The 17,428-nt window shown below is 44.7% G+C and overlaps 1 protein-coding gene across 5 annotated transcripts in view; it reads left to right on the plus strand.

Annotated features, from left to right (window-relative positions):
- LPP (LIM domain containing preferred translocation partner in lipoma) overlaps positions 1-17,428 on the plus strand; it is a 315,895-nt gene that overhangs the window by 138,453 nt on the left and 160,014 nt on the right. For all 5 annotated transcript variants that reach the window (XM_079315245.1, XM_079315244.1, XM_079315243.1 and 2 more), the window contains one exon: positions 5,166-5,278. In XM_079315245.1, coding sequence (XP_079171371.1) covers positions 5,166-5,278 — 113 coding nt within the window. The remainder of the gene's footprint in view (positions 1-5,165; positions 5,279-17,428) is intronic.

Consider the following 17,428-nt stretch of genomic DNA (forward strand, 5'->3'; position numbering starts at 1 on the left):
AACATGGATGGGGCCAAAACATGATTTTAATTGTGTGTTTTCCTTGCCTAGTAGTGTGTGTTAAGTTCAGATGCTACAGGAACATGTTCACTTTGGGAAACTTGGTAAAATGTATGTTCACATCTAGGAGGCACCAGGTCACATTTAGCTGAAGTTTTCTTTAAAAATCCTGTGGTGTCACTTTGCAGCAGGAAGTTTCCCAGCCCATGTAGTAATACTGGGATATTCTGCAGAATATAATGGTCACTGTGGAATACAGGTTCATAGTAGCCTCCATCAACAGGATTTTAGCCTAGTGTTCAATGAATTAGGGTTTGGGTGTAAATCTTAATTATTTAAATGTAGAAAGCTTTGCCTTTCTGCAGCAGAAGGTAAATACTTGACTGAGCAATGCCTCAATCTGCTCGGTACTTTGCCAAATGGGGTCTGTCTGGATCAGAACAGAAACACAGCAGTGGGGGTTTGCTCCATCTATCCTTACTCTGGTCTCTGAGTCAGGGCTGAACTGTGTTTCTCAGGTGATTCAAACTGATTCTGAACCACCTTCAGAATCATAAATTATCAAGATGACAATCAGAAAGGGCTATTTTTGCTCGGAAGGAGAAAATTGAAATAGCATCTGACATATAGTCCTCAGATGCCAGCCAGAGATCTGGGAAGATCAGTGTAAGCCCAGTTTTTTTGTTTAATAGGTTTCATTAACTTATTGTTTCAGTGAAAAATATGGTGCTTTTCTTTTTTGTGTTTTTCTGTGTTTTTCTCCCAAAGAGTCTCTTTTACTGAACATGTGAGCCCTTCTTCAAGTCTAGAAGTTTCGAAGCTGCAAATCTTCTTGTCTAAACAACTGTGTCTGTCAAGGGGGGAGGCAATTACTGTGCTACAATTCATTTGTTGGCTGGCAGATATATCTCCTGAAAACAAAGACTTGAGACATGAGCCTGATCCAGCAAAAAATGAAGTGCACTTAAAGTTTTAAAGGTTAGCCTGTAAGTGAGAACAGTGTTTGCTGCATGAGACAGGATGTTTTTCTCAGCTCATACTTGTACCCAGAAGGTATCAGGCAGCCAGTGGCAAAAATTTTGTGAGTTTTTATTCACCCTGACAGGTTTGTGCTGATGTAGGTGTCTGTTAGGGCTTTGAACAATTTTATATTTGTATAATTAAAAGTGTAACAGCAAAATGTTAAAAGCTCCTTGGAAAGTTTAAGAGGGGAGATTTTGGGGCACAGAGGGGTAAAATCTTCCAAGTGCATCTACAATGGTACAATTTGATTGAAGCCAGGAGCCAGGCTGGGGCCTAGGAGGCATCATTTCTGCCAAAGGCTCTGCTATTGCTTCCTAACAAAACCATGATGGACTCACCTAATTTCTGCCTAATTACTTGTATTTATGATACACAAGTGTTGTATGGCTGGGGGTGGGCTGTTACTGGGCTGGCAGTGCCATCCCTGCTGGCTGCAGGGAGTGGTGCTCAGTGCAGGAGCTGCAGGGGTGCTGAGGGGAGAGTTCAGAGCTGTGGTTTCACTGCACATTGCTCTGCTGTATCTGAAATAACCAAGCTGGGCTTGTGTCCCACTGCACAGCCCCCTCGTAGGTTGGCTCATGGCCTTCACAGCTATATGAAGGGGAACAAGGTCTATTTATTTTCTCCTGTTAAACATATGGTACCAGGTAGAGATTTCTTATTGTAAGAGCTGAAGCCATTTACAAGGTCCTAGCCCAGGCTGCCTGCATGGACTTGCCTTCCAAAGGCAAGTCTCTTCACCTGCCTTGAAGTACCAATTGCTTTCTGGAGGTACCTTGATACCTCTCTGTTGATAGAACTCAATGCAATCTCTCTCATAACGTGAAATAATCCAAGTGTTCGGGTGGAAGTCAACCAAAATGCTAGTCTTGGTGCTGAACAATAATCAAAACTATTAAGCCTTTTGCCCATCTTATCCCTTATTCACAGAGGGACAATCTAGTTAAATCAGTCAGAAGAGGGTGAGTGTTTAGGATGGGATGTGTCCTCCAGCAGCCCATGGTTCACTGGTAGCCCCAGAGCCCCATTGTGCTGTGGCTGCTGGTGCACCCGAGCAGAGCAGGGATGGTCCCTTGCCCAGGGGTCCTGCCTTGCTCTGTGACACTGAAGGTGGTCAGCAGTGGGTGGCAGTGATGTGCTCTGCTTGGACAAGGGCTTTCCACCTCCTCCCATGACTTGCTCAGCTCTAGGTAAGTGAAATCTGACTTGCAAAGCTCCAGGGGTTGAGAGAAGGTCCCAAAGGTGCACTGTAGGGACACTGTGCTTAAAGGGACTGTAAGCTGGCTGTCAGGTTCTTTTCCTCTTTTGCTCCCTCAAACCTAGAGCTGTTTCTTCCCCACATGATCTAGAATGATACACTGCTGAGGACACGGGTTTGAGTCTTTGCATGCTTCCCTCTCTGCCAGAGAGAGACTTCCAGCAAAGCCAACAATAACAATGCAGTGACAGCTTTCCCTTCTGCATCCCAGGGAATATTCTCCCAGTGCAGTGGGAACAGCATCGGGTCCTGTGGCTGTGTGTGGGAAAGAGGAAGGAGCAGTGGCAGAATAAATAACTGGAGCTGTGAAGGAGAAAGGTCCATCTGTTCACAGAGGACCAGGAAAAGGCCAAACATCTGCAAGGTCCCCCCAGTTCATCAGGCATCTGCTCTCTGCTTCCCAGTCTAAAAACCTTCCCACTCGTGGGGAGAGTGGAGCCAGCAGCTTATCTAACACAGGATGGAGTCAGCAGAGCTGGGCTGGGATGTGGTAGAGCCAGCTGTCTCCTACTGCAAAGAAGTGTTTTCTTCCAAAGTCTAGGAGAGAGCTCTTTTTCTGCTCCTTTTCTGAAAACTCTTGCCAATATTTTGTTTTTTCTTTCAGGAGGAGTGGGTCTTCCAAAGGGGCAAAAATGGTATTTTGTTTATGTTTATTCTAACAGTCATTGTTAGCTGCAGATTCTGTTTATGCAGAAAACCTTCCCCTTACCCTGTCTCATCTCCTCCAGCACATTCTCTACCTTGATTTTCCTTAGGTGTTTTGAAGGGTTGTAATAAAGCAAGAGTGTCTGACTAATGTACTGTGCAGGGAGATCAGTCTGGCATTGGAGCCAGGACCAACTGAGAAACATCATCTGCAGCATAATCGTGAGAAGTCTGTCATTGGAGTTGAATTTGTTTGCAAAATCATGTTGGCTGATTGGAGGGTCATTTTCAGAGCAAAGGAGAAAAGTTTAAGAAGCACTCAAGTATCCCAGCATTTTTAGAACTAACCCCTTAGATATTAATTTCAAAATCTCTCTTCTTTTTATTTCATATTGTATTTCACATGATTCAAAATAAAAGATTGAATTAATTATAGGGCAATGAGGAGGATACTGCAGATATTATTGGACGTAAGTTTTTAAAAAATCAATCCTGAACTCTATCATAGCATGAGCCAGTGGGTTTCATGGGATTTTATGTATTGGAGCATCATGATTGTCTTAAATTAATTTTCAGCATGTTGTTTTTGAGCTGTCTTTGAGCATCTGTATTTAGGATGATACTTTCTTAGGGATTCAGAAGGGGTTTTTTGAGTCCCATCCATGCTCATTTTGAGGAAAATGGGAAGGAATTAGTTTCCTGGTAAATAACATCTCTGAAAGTCCTAGGGGAAGTTTGTGTCTTTCAGAGAGTGATTCAAAATAGAAGAGAAAAACTTTTGAGGGCTGCAGACTCATCTGCTTCCCATGGCAGAGAGCATGGAAATGCTGTGCTGGCAGTACTGCCCAGCTGGTGCCTGTGCCTGGGCTGGGCTGAGCCTAGGGCTTTAAACCTGGGCACAGGTGGCCCAGAAGGCTGCAGGTCACAGGGGTTTGACTCAGCACCTTCCTGAGTGGTTTGGAGCCTCCTCCTTGTCATTAGGGGTGGTGCTTTGGGCCTCTGGCCTGAATGCAGTGTGATGCTGCATGGAGATCTGGAGGGTCAAGTAGGGAGCTCCTTCCAAAAGCAGCAGTTCCTATATATGTGAAATATCACACTGTTATTAGTCTGAAACCTTCTATCCCAGATGCTGCACGCACAAGAGCCAACAGCAAACAGCTCCATTTAAAGCATCAGTCTTCATAAGAAGAAATAAAAGCATACCAAAGTGGCCCAAATTGCAGGCAGCTGCCTTCCCTGGAGACAAATCCATTGCTAATGGGAAATGCTCTTTTTCCACCATTAGGAGGTGCTTTCAGAGCCTAGTGTCCTGCTGCCTGTGCTGCTCTGTCCTTGTTTTCTTTCTCCTTTGTGGTCCCACCACAAAGGGTAATTCCCACAAGAATTTCATTCCCATGAAGTTCTCAAGGAGAACTTCTCCCACCTCCCATCTCTGTGCTAAGCTGGATGACTTCACAGCCAGTATGTGCTGCTTTGTCTTCCCATCAGCACTTTTGGAAGATTAACATGAGCAAGTTGAATTCTAGAAATTTTGTACATCAGCCCCCTTGTAAAAATCCAGAGTTAAGAGAGGTGGGTTCATGTGTGCTTGCACCTGGCCCATCACGTGGCTGTTGTCACTGAGAAGAGCTGGTGATCTTCCCAGCAGTTCTTCACATGAAGCTTTGAGGTCCCTGTGGGAGAGGAAGATGCAGAGTGTGGCTGCCTGCCAGCAGCAGGGATGCAGGAGATGGGCTGATCTTGATTCTGGGCTTCTGCTCCAGCCCTCTGTGTGTCTTCTGCAGAGGGAATCCCTGCTTTTGGACAGCACCTGATGCTGTCTTTAGAGGCATCAAGAAGAGCTGGCATAATTTAGCACATGGGGGAAGTGAATTGGATGGGATCCATTGCAAGGTTAGACATGGGGTGTTCATTAGTGCAAGTTTTGTTGTTGCCTGTGACAGGTTTGAGATGTGACTTGGATCTGTGGAGCTGCTTGTTGGTGCCTTCAGGCTTTGTGGCACATCACCTTTTGCTGTGGAATCTGAGCACCCCTGAGCCATCTGCTGCTGTCACTGAGCTGTGTAGCCATCTCCTGAAGCAGTGAAGGGTAAAGCTGAGCATTAATGGTTAATAATGTGTTATGTCCTGTGCCACAAAACTGATGGGCAGAGTGAAAGTATTGCAGTTCCTCCTGATCATCCATGTCATGATGTGGGGAAATGCTGCTGGGTCTAAGTTCTCCCATTCTCTCTCCTAGGGGACTTTCTTCCTCCCCCACCCCCTCCTGTGGATGACCTTGGGAATGTCACATCATCACAAGGTGCCTTTCCCCCTCCACCCCCTCTGGATGACGTTTCTTACAATGTGCAGGTAAGAACACAAGAATTTTGTCATTTGTGCAGAACCAATCCAGAAACTGTGGAAATGAATGAATGATAATAAAATGAGGTGGCAAAGTTCTGGTTAAAAATCCTAGGTCAGGAATAACCAAGTCAGCTTTAGCAAGCTGTGTTTCCCAAGCAGGGGATATTTCCATTCAAAACTTGCTGGGCTATTAAAGGATTTTTCCCATCCGGCTTGAATTAGAAGACTAATTGCCTTATGTCGTTGTGATGGCAAATGGGAGTGAAACCTTCCCAGAATGAATTGTTTTCTGGAATGGCCATCTCCTTCCATGGACTGTGGAGAGACTTTAGGGTGGTAATATGATCCTAAAAGTACTTTGTTTAGATGCCTAAAATTAAGTGAAGCAAATAAGCCCTGGCCCAGGCTCCAGTGATGTGATTAAATCCCTTTTCACCCTCTTTTTGCTGGCTTGGGTCTTCTAGCTTGGCCATCTGGATGAAAATACAACTTCTAAGATGCATGAGGTGATGATGGCATGTCCAAAGGGAATATGGACAGGCCTTGAACACCTTTGAAAGATAGAAACACTTTTGTACAGGTATTGCAGGTTTGCCTAGAGTGCCAGATTTATGTTTGCTCAGGTAAATTCTGGAGAAGTGCATTCAGACTTCTAGAACAAGGCAGTCAAGGTAATCAAGGAGCTGATCTTCCCAGTGGAGACCAGAAGAGTTTATTTTGTTAGCTGACCGAAAGGAAGGCTGAGGATGGGTCTGGTTGTAAATTTGAAATGTACTTGGTGAATAAGCCTGTAATTCATCTCTGTGTGGGTGTTGGTGGAGGAAGAGGAGAGGCTGAGCTTGCCAGAAGTACCTCTATGCTGGTGTTCAGAAATTTTTTAAGCACTGGGTCTCCAAAGATCTGGAAATGCCTTCTATGAGAACTAGTGAGAGCAAAGAGAGCATGGTCGAGGTTTGAGGCTGAGTCCTGTAACCACATGTCCACAGACAGGGGGCTGCCCTTGATGGCCCTGGAAGATTGTGGCAGTCCTGTATCCCTCAGTGGGTTTGAACATGAGAGCAGACCAGCAGGCAGGCATTAAACAGGATTGAAAGGGCCTGACTTAGTTCCTGAGCCTCTCACTGACTCTAGAGTCAATTTGCCAGCATTGTGCCTTGGGAAAAACAAAGCATTCCCCTCCCTCATGGGCTTACTGGGATCTCTTGCCTGTGGTAAGATGTTCAGACACTATAGCAAAGCCTCAGCATTTCCTGCAATGGGCTCAGTGTTGGAAGCAGCCTTCGAGCAGGAAGGGGTTAACAGGGATTGTGTTCTCCCTTGCCAGGAAAGGCTGCAGCATCAGGGACATTGCCAAGTGCAGAGCATGGCTTTTCCCAGCCTTGGGGGAATGAAGTAATTCCCCAGCAAGTGTTGTTCTGTCTTTTATCTGTGTGAGAAGAGTGGCCCCCGTGGGAGCAGGGAGCTTCCAGAGCGCCCTGGCAGCTGTGGAGCAGCACTCCTGGCAAAGGCAGGGCACTGCCTGCAGGGTGCCTGCACAGCAGCCTGGCCAGCACCAAGGGGTCCTGGTGCCTCACAGGCTTCCTCAGGCTCAGGCTTCCCCCTTCCCAGGCCTCCCAAGCAGAGGACCTTGTGTGTTTGTTGAAAGGAGCTCACTCCTGCCGTGGCTCCAAAGGTGTCCTGAGCCACTCGAGGCTGTCACGGGGATGTGCTCCTTGGTAGAACCACTCAGCAGGACAGCTCTTCCCTCTGAGATCATGGAATTGCTATTTGTCACACCCTTTCTCTCTGGCTTGGGGAAACTGGGACTGGAGCTGTGTCCAGTGTTGGGTTTTTGCAAGAGCTTGGTTAGAGCAGGATTCCTTTGCATGGTGTCCTGCTCAGAGAAGGGGAAGCCTACCTGTTGTACCTGAGCAGTCCTGCCTGTCACCACCCCAAATATACTCTTATGTACCAAACACAGCTGCCTGCCTTTCATCTGTGCTCTCTGGTCACCTACTCCCCTTCCTTTTCCCTTCTGTTTTCTGTAGGAAATTGGGAGCTGGCTAAAGTCAGGAGCCAGCAGGGTTTTGTGTTGCAAGATCAGCTCTTTATCTTTCAGGAGCTGCAAAAGTCATGCTGAAGCAAGATGTAAAGCCCACGAGAGAAGGGAAAGGGCAGGTGGTGCTGGAGAAAACTGCCCAATGCCTTTGTGCATCAAACACAGTAATTTTCTCAACTCTGGCCTGGTGTTCTAAAGGAGCAGAACGAATGGTGACTGTGTTCCTTCTGCTGTAAGGACATGGCTGTCTGAAATCAGGGATCTCATGAGCATGTGTTGGATTGGGCTCCAAGAGGCTGATTTTGCTCTCCAATGCCACCCCATGTAATTTCCATGCCTCTGTTTCCCCACTGCTAAATGTAAGTGTTGCAGCAGCAGACCCAGTTCCTGAGCATTGACCAGACCTGAGGCTGCTGTTTGGGATGGTTTGGCCCCTATGGGCCTCCAGATCTGCTCCAGAGTTTGAAATTCACCTGTTCCATCAAATTAGCCATTTTACATCAGAAATTTCTCTCTGGATGGGACAGTGCTGATGATAGCTTAAAAAGTATGTGTGCTGTTGGGCTCCAGGTAAAGCTTTTCTTACTAGGTGTTAAGTTGATGAGGACAGCAGGATAGATGTTTAGTTTACCATCAATGTGTTACTGTTACCAGAGGGCTGAAAGCTGCACAGCTTATTACAGTTTAAACTAAAGCTTAAGAGCAGCAGTTAAAATAATAATACCCAGTTTTCATGGACTTGTTTATCTCTGGATCTCTGTTTGGACAGTGGAACTGGCTACTTAGGATCACATCCAAAAAGGTACTTTAGTATCTGACTTATGCTCTGATGGAAATTGGAAGAGGGCTGGGTCATGAAATACCTCTGTGATAGATCTGGCATTTTCTTGTAATTTCTGTTTTCCCATCTAGATCCGTCAGATTCAGATTCACAGCAGAGCTGCGGGGAGGAAAGGGGAAGTAGATTCAAACTCTTTTTTATTAACTGGAATACCCTTTATTTTAGGACAGAAAAAAAAAAAAAAAAGGAAAGAAAAGGCAATATTTATTTTTAAAAGAGTGTGTTTGGGCTGGGGGAGAGTTGTGTTGGGAAGTTCCCCTTTGGCTGCAGGCGGGGAAGGCAAGGACTTGTTCCCAGAATGGTGGTGAGGGTGTGGTGGTGGCGTGTTTGACAAATAAGGACATGAGCAAAGAGCCTTTTGCCACGTTGGCCTGGGCTCAGTGTAAAAGAGAAAGAAAAAAAAAATTCTGGACGGGAAGAAAAATGAAATCACTGTTTGTCAAAGGGAAATAGATAGATCTGGGAGGGAGGGAGGCAAATTTTTATTATGTGTTTGCCTTCTAGTTTCAAAACAGGCATCTGCCTAGGCCAGGGAAAGCAAAAGGGAAAAACTCTCATCAGCTGCCTCTCAAGTACCCTGTTTGCTCTCAGACAGGGACCCTCACTCATGGCTCTGGCAATTCCTTCCTTGCTGGCCAGGCAGGGATGAGAGTGCACAGCTTTGTGAAATGCCAGTCCCTGTCCCATGCCCCATCCATGGAGGCTGTCTCGGGAGTCACGGGTGCTGCTGGCTTTGAAATGACCAGTTCTCTTTAGAGGTGAGGGTCAGAGCCCAGCATTTCATGTTGGGGTAGAATCTGGGTGGCTCAAAGCAGATGTGACCCTCAGCTGCCAACTTGCCAAAGACCACCTTGGGAAAACATCCATTTACAGATCTCTACTAATTACCTGCACGTGCTGCATCTGCAGATGGGTCTGGTTTTCTTTTGGGATCTGAGATGCTACCACAGCATGGAAAAGAGAGGATTGTGTTGAGCTGGGATGGCACTTCTTTCCCAGCAACCCCCATCTGTTATCAGTGTGTAAAAACAGGCCACAAAACACTTTACAAAAGAATTACCACTCTCTTCCTGATAAGGAAGCTGGAGCAGGGAAAGTGCTTTGCCTAGGTCACCAGACTGACCTGTAGCAGGCTAAAAATAAGACTGAGATCTCCTGCATCCCAGAGCAATTCTGCCTGCTACATCCCAGAGCCTCATTACTGCAATAACTGCAAATTAATGCCTAAACACCATCAGTGCCTGAACATAGGAACAATTTGGGATATATCAAAGTGGATGTCAAAAAGTGGCTTTAGGTTGAGGGTTAAAGTGAAGAAACAATCTGACTTTGAATAGTTGCATGAAGTGCAATATAAAGAGTTTTAAATAGCAGTTTTTGTTTTAACAATCTGTGCTTGGAAGGGCTGCAGCTACATGGGCAGGGAATTACTCCCACATTCAGACCTACTGAACTCACTGGTCATATCTTCCTGTTGTGATGTGCAGAAAATCAGCCAAAGGGCTCGAATCCCTTTTGGGAGGAGGAAAGCCTGGGCGTGTTCTGGAGGGGTGTGGCTGCTCCAAGGAGAGCAGACCTGTCTCACTTCTCAATGTCCCCACCCTGGAGAAGGGGGAATGTGCTGAGAGATGAGAGAAGCAAGAGCCTCATCCTTGCTGGGGAAGAGGCTGCCAGGTGTTTCTCTGTCTGACTCCGTGGCAGTGCCTCTGTGGGCTCTGACTCAGTGGCTGGAGGGACAGCCAGGACACAGGAATTGCTGGGGTTTTGTTTTGTATTGGTTTTTAAAATTTATTTCTTAATTTTGGATGCACATTTAGGCAAATAGCTGGGGAGGAAAGAGCATGAATTTTGCCAGTGGGGGTTGCTGCCTTAGATGGCTCATCTCTTGTTCAGAGGCTGGGCTCTGCCTGCTGGTGCTGGCCTTGCTTTGAATCACCTGCCTTTTAATGTCTGGAGAAGCTGAAAAGGCCAAAGAGAGCAGAACATGTGTTCAGCCTCCCTCTAGTGCTAGATTTTGTTAATCATCGGGGTTATTGGCCTGGTTGTAGGTGCTCCCTGGTGAGGAATGTTGGTACCAGAGGGCAGTTCTTGCTGCTGGTGGGGCTGCCTGATTCCAGGAGGGATCAGCATCTCCCAGAAACTCAGTAAATAAAGCCACAGTCTGTGTGCATTGCCTGCAATTTGAGATTCAGCTTTTGCAGATTTCTGTGACTTCTAACCTGATTTATTAAAATCCATATGATAAGCATCTGCCTTTTGTCTAAATTGAAGCTGTGTTGAACAGTATAAATAAATTACCTGGTAATGTTAACCATCTTACTCAAACCTTGGCTTTGCAGGAATGCTTTTTATCTGTTTCCTTCCTGCCTTCCCCGTGTGTTTGAGAAACAGGAATGTGCTATGCTCTAAGTTAGACTTAAACAAATAACATGTATGTTCTCTGAATGTTTAAATGCTCACTGGGTCTCTACAGGTCAGTAAGTGCTCTATAATAGGGGTTTTTAGGTTCTAGGGTGAGAAAAATCAGTAATATAACATCTGTATATGTTGATGAATATTGGGATGAATGAGAAAGAAAATGCACAGATTTATTGCATGTGTGTATTTGTATATTTACACCATATCGATATATGTATGAGAAGTGAATCCTGAGTGAGGATGTAGAGTAGACCTTTACATTATTTGGAGCAAGAATGCACATTTATCCCTGTTGCTTTTTCATCCTTTTTTGTGGATAGCATGACCAGTAGATCCAGGATCACAAGAGAAAAGGAACACTGAGCACTTCTTTCAGGCAGCTCTTGATGCATCCCATCTTATACGCATGTTTATTTTACAATGCCAAACCACATTCTATTTTAAATCTTTAATGAACCTCTGTTCCCATCCATGTAACTTTCCAATCCTTACTCTCTGCAGAATAGACAAAGATGCTTATTATAAACCACAAATTTTACTGAAAGGGTAAACTGGAAAAGTTTTAATTGTGCAGTGTAAGTCTGCCATTCATCTCCCTGCCCGGCTATTAATATCTTGGCAATGTTATAATGCAACACAGCCTTTAATAGCTGAACCTCTCAGCAAGGACTACAAAGTAAGCAAGGACCCAAACAGTTAACTGTGCTCATTATTTTCATCATGCTTATTACTGTGTTATTTAATGTATTTGTTATGTTATTGTTTAATAGTCACCCAGCACAAAGGATGTGCCAGGACCTGCCCAGTTGTGCCTTCTTTGGGAGGAGAGCTCTGTGGCTGAGCCTGGGAGATGCTTTCAGAGATGAAATAGGGCAGCTTTTGATAATCTGCCATACAGCGGTGATGAGATGAAGGAACAGAAGAAAGCAAAAGCCTGGTACATATCATGTGTAAATCCAGGTATGGGACCTACTAAAAAGTTGTAAGAGGAAGCAGAAAGGTCAGAAGTGTTGCTGCTTATGATAGTCAGAGCTGATCAAGGTAAATCCATCTCAGGGTAAGGCACAGTACATGTGCCAGCTTGGGTCCTGACAGAAGGCTGGGCTACCCCAGTGCTGTGCCCAAGGCTACAAATGCTGGTGGGCATCTCCTTGGTCCTGTGGGCACATCTCTGAGGGACATTGTCACCCTGCAAATGATGGAGTCAGCCACAGCTGGCACCTGCAGAGAGTTTAACCTGTAACCTGGATTATACCCGTGGATAATAGAGACGTGAATGTGGAAAGTGATAGTGGAGGCATGGAGAGCATGCAGAAAAAGCAGACAGTTTTATTCTGTCAGAGCTTGGCTGGTGACAGAGAAAAAGCAAGCAAATACATCATTGTATCTAAGGTAGAATTATTTAAGCAGAGGGAAAATAAAAAGATAATGAAGATGTGGGAATTCTCCTATCAAAGCACATGAGCTGTGTATCTGATGTGGCAGAGTAAGATAACATGACCAATGCAGAAAAAGTTTTCATTCTTCTCATGTCTCAGTGCTCTTAAAATCTGCTGTTGGATTAGTAGGTCCAAAGAAAAATCTCTTGCAAGATCGGGTGCTGTTGTCTCAGATCCTGGGTAGTCTGTGTTGCATTAGGGAACTATAATGCAGCAGACTAAAGACTAATACAGACTGTCAGTAACAAGAAGGAATGCTAAAAACTGCAGCAGACAAATTATTATGCCTCTTCTGTGAAGCTGTCTGGGACTGGAAGATGTGGTTTAGAAAGTCAAAGTCTTTCTGTGCATCTGGGGCATGGTGGTAGTCTGGAACGTGACAGAGCAGAGTCAGATTCCCACCTTGGGTTTGGTGCTTTAAGTATTATAATGCTGTGCAGTGTAGAAAAGAGCTTTGGCCAAACAAGATAAAATGAAATAGAACTCTACTGATTGGGGAATCCAGTTGTGGCCTAAATTCAGTTTTAGAGCCCTGGAGTTTTTCAAAGAGTAGGAAAAACTTCATCCTATTTTTGACGAAAATTTTATCTGGCAGCAATGAGATGTGGATATGGAGAAGTTGTGAGAACATCTAATTTCCAAGAATGGAAGTGGCTGAAATGCTGGTTCCTGTCTCTGTTTTTCAGTTTCCATTGCTGGTGAAAAACAGCTTCAGCTGCCATGAAGGGTGGTTTTGTTGTTAGAAAATGTTGTCTCTGTGAGGAGTGTGTGGCACAGTGGCTGAGCAGGCTGGAAGGTGGTAGAAATACCAATGAGAAATGTTGCAGCCAGAGCTGAAAGAATTTGTTCCAGACATGATTTTAAGTGTCTGCTACCATAAAACTCCATCTTTGAAGGACCATTCTCCACAATTATATTTTTCAGTTTGTTTTGCTGATTAAAATGCAGGATGTTGATTAGCTTTAACACACAACAGGTAAGGGAGAGCATCTGGAAAACATCATGTGATGGTTTTAGTATTGGTTTTAATGTTGAGAGAAGTAAAATATAAATGTTTGAAAAACACTGTAGTGTTGCTGAAGCCAGTAAACAACAAAGGTGCTTTACAAACTCCTTTCATTGAACAGTCCCAAGGCACAGCTCCTTCCCTCTCCATCTCTGCATTTCTCTTTTGCCATGGGAACAGTTTCATGTCTTGTCACATTTAAGGACTGGCCTTCCTCTCCAGCTTCTGAGCTGCTTGCCCCTTCCTCCCCCTGTTTCTAACTCTGAAAATTCCCCAGTTCAGCCCTGCAGTGCCCCTCTCTGTGTTCCCAAGGAATGTCTGCAGATACCTGGGTGTCTCAGGTTGGTGGGGCTGCCTTCAGGGAGCAGCATGTGGTCACTTCTGAGGTTGGGTGAGCCTTTTAAAGACACTTAGGTCAGGAATACACTTTCAATGCTGGAGTTTGCTTCAGTGGCATGTTGGCCTCAAGCACAGGTAAAGTTAAATGCTGTTTTCCTGAGGTCTAAATGTGTACTGGGGGTACCACCTTTTCTGATGCATGAATTCTATTGAAAGACAGCACTTTACATTCATTTATCTGCATGTGGACAGTATCAAATTAAACTTTGGAGCTCACCCAGGAGGGATCTGCACACTGTAGAATCTATTTTAGGGCAGCAGAAATTATCCATTGTTCAGCTTTCTGTGTATTTCAGGTCTCTTTTCTTCAGCTGAGGTTTCCACCTAGGAGATGTGTAGAATATAAGGTGTACAAACAAGGCAGCTGCTGTTAAAAAAGAAATAAAAAAAAACATGGTCAGCCAGCCAAATCCAGTACCAGACACACATCTGGCAGCCTTGAAGGGAATGTAGAAGTGGGCCTAATGGTTTGGAAAACGAGATTGAAAATTTCTTGAAGGCAAGAACCTTCTTCATTGAATCAGACTGTGGGGTTTGCCCAGCTAAGGTCTGCCTGCCCCATGAACTGCAGCCACTAACCACCCCAAAAATGGCTAGACTGAGGCAGAGTCCAGATTTTCTTCTTCTCAGCTTTGAGACATGTAGTAGATTTTTAATATGATTCATTTCCTCAGAAGCCAAACCCAAGCCATTGACTTTCATGTAGTTTTCTACATCCATTTTGCTGACATTTTGCCAGGTTCACTGGGAATCCTTGCAAACATTTTGGCACTCACCCCTTCCTATTACAGCAAAACAAGCAAAGAAACTCAGAAATATGTTATATGTTTAATTTCTGGACCTAGTGCTTTCTCAGGCTGTGAAAATTGACCAGCCAATTTTAATTTTACTTTTTTTCTCACTGATAATTTCCTAATAGCTTCACAGCCCATGCTCAGGAATGCTTTCTCAAATTCAGAGAAACTTGGCTGTGTGCTAAACTTCATTGAAGTTGATAGAACTTAAGCACACGTGTAAAATTAAGCACATGCTTATGTTTTATACAGTCTTTTTGCAGGTGACACAAACAGCTGCATATGGATTTCCAATATGTGATTAAGTTCCAAAAGGAGTTTTAGAAACCGTTTTAGTCAACCTTAATTTTCTGAAATTGGTAGCTTTAACAAAACCTATCTTTTTTGATTTAAATTGCCTGAGACGTGTGCCTTTTAAAAAGCTCTTTATTTAACTGTCACAATATGCAGTCTTGTGTGTGATAGAGTTTGTTCATGCAAATTTAATTTCCAGTTAAAGTGGTGCAAACACCAAGTGATGTCAGTAGATCTTTATGGACTGGCAGAGCTGTTTCTTTCTCACCTCTGTGGAGGTGGGGCCAGCAGAGCCATTAAATTGTCAGCTGTGCCCTTCTGCTTATCACAGATCATAAAGCTTTGCCTGGTCACCCAGGGAGACCAAAGGCATCCAGCCTTGATCCACAGACATCAAGAGGTGGAGAAATCTTGGAAGTTTGTTTTAACATCTAATTGCCTGCAGTGTTGCACATAAATGAGTATCTCTGTTATTTCTAAATGGAATTTCCCTAGCTTTGGCTTCTCGACTGCTGTGTGTTTTTCTGTTTTGCTACATTGGACAGTCTTGTGGTATCTGGCATTTTTCTGTTTTTCTAGATTGGACAGTCTTGTGGTATCTGGCATTTTCATTCTGTGAAACTCTTTAGATATTGCTATTGAGCTACTAAATCTCCTTTGTAGGTGAAACTGAGTTCTCTACGTGTCTCCTTTTCAGCTGTTCTCTGCTTTTTGGGGCGTCTCAAGTTCTTTAACTGCTGCTCCCATACTGGACACAGTATGCCAGACTCACCACAAGTGTTGAAAGAAGTGAAATCACCTTCAGCCCTGTGCTTTCCTTGTGCCTGGCAGGAGGTGGTGTTTGGTGTGGTTTTCCCCTCTGGGATATAAATCCAGAGTCATGAGGCTGGGTGTGACAGAATGCCTTGTGCACAGGTGTGTGGAATTTGTGGCTTGTCAGACACATCCTGTGCTGTCCAAAGCATCCTCCTCTTACCTCTTTTCTTGTGCCAGAAAAGGAAAGATGAAGATCACGAAGATGAAGGGAGTCTCTGCTCTTTGACATCACCAATGGATCTTTTAAAAATGAAACGTTCATGTCATATGAGTCAGTGAGGTCTTCCATTATTGCAATGGACACTTAATGAGCTGTTTGGTTTCTACATTGATTAAACTTTGCAGCTGAATTGGGGTAATTGACTGCTCTTTGGTTATGGTTCCCCTTGGAGGCAGATGATGAAATATCCTTTATATTCTCCTATTTCTCAGATTTTCTATAAGCAGCAATACTCTGTGGGGAACATCAGTTCTGCTTGATGGCTAATTAAACATTAATTTCTGATGATATTGGAGCAGATTTTAAGTTGGTGGGAGAGTGGGCAAAGAAAGGGGAAACTTTTAACAGTCACTATAATTGTCAATAATGAGTCCTAATGTAATTGCATTAATTAAAAGAAAAGGAATATATTCCCTGCTGCTGTAAAGTTAAAGTCAGTGAAAGTTGTGCTGGGTCAAAATGACTTCAACAGGGCTGTTCTTGCCCTGTGGACAGACAAGTAGGGCTATCCTGCCCAAGGTGTAAAGAAAAAAATTATATGTCCCAGTTCTTATTGTATATTCTGCTGATGAACAGGAATGTTTCATAAATTCAATTTAATTCCCAAGGACAGGTAATTGTAACTCCACCCGGAGAATATTAAATTGCCTTGATGGAAAAAATAAACCGGTTTCATTCTCCCCCTTCTCTCCCCACCTTCCCCAGTCAGTTTTCAAATAACTTTACGTGCCTCCTTAGTTTATTAATACAATTCACATCTTGCTGCTGATTTGGCATCTGGTAGCACTTAACACAGACAAGACTCCCAAAGCTTTTGATCAGACATGTTAAGTAAACTCTCAGGGCTGTCGGGTCTGCTGCTCTGGCAGATGTTGGCTCGTGGGACTCCTCCCCTCTCTTCATCCCCTGACTGTTCCTTATCAAATCCATCCTCTTGCTTTCATGTGCTGAGGATTGTGGTGCCTTTCCCCATGTATTCTCTGGCTCACAGCATGAAGATCCTCTGGTCAGCTGAAGGGCATTTGTTGTTTTGCTGATTTTTGGTGTAGAGGCTCAGAGAAGCCCTGCACTTTTAAAAGCCCCATTTAGCCAACCTTAACATTTCCATTATTGTCTTCTGTGATCAAAACAAAACAGTGAAAAACACACAAAAGCTGGGTGCAGGTTTCCATGCCCAGGTGGAGGTGTCAGCCTGTGATGCACAGGGAGCTGGGCATCACCATCCTGAGGCAGAGCAGACAGGGCTGAGGGGACCAGACAGCACACAACCTCTGTGTTGGCATCCCCTGTGTCAGGGCACCTGCAAACACACTCCTGGGCTGCAGGGAGGACTTGTTGAGCACTGTTTCCTGCATCTTCTTTATTCCTGTTGAATAATTGCCTTCTGTTGTCCTCAGGGGTGGCAAAGGGATGGGGAATATTGCAGGTCTTCTTGTGATCTGTGGTCCGTGTCCCATCAAACCAACCAGTCATCCACTCCTGGTGTTTGATCCAGGGCTTCAGCAGAGCATACCCCAGGGCCATGGATCCTGTTGTCTAAGCTTCTATGGTACCCTTCCATCCTTTTTAAATCTCTGCTCATCCATCTAATATCCATGGCCAAATCCCTTGAGAGTTCTGGAGTAACCACAATGTTTGTGGCACAATCTTCCCTCCGGTGCTCGGGGCAGGAGCTGCAGGGAAGGGGATGGAGTCCTGGATTGTTCTACTGCCCATCCACTCTGGGGGCCTCCTGACCCACCAAGGTGCTGGTGTGGGACTGGGGCCCTGCCCAGGATAAACAGAGAGCCAGAGCTTGTTAAACAGTGATGGAAGATGATGACAGGCTCCACTGGCCCACAATCCAGTTGCCATGTGAAATCAGGGCCGTCCTGCAAGAGAATTGCAGCTG

Source organism: Erithacus rubecula (assembly GCF_903797595.1).
Source record: "Erithacus rubecula genome assembly, chromosome: 11".
In the NCBI taxonomy this organism is placed as follows: domain Eukaryota; kingdom Metazoa; phylum Chordata; class Aves; order Passeriformes; family Muscicapidae; genus Erithacus; species Erithacus rubecula.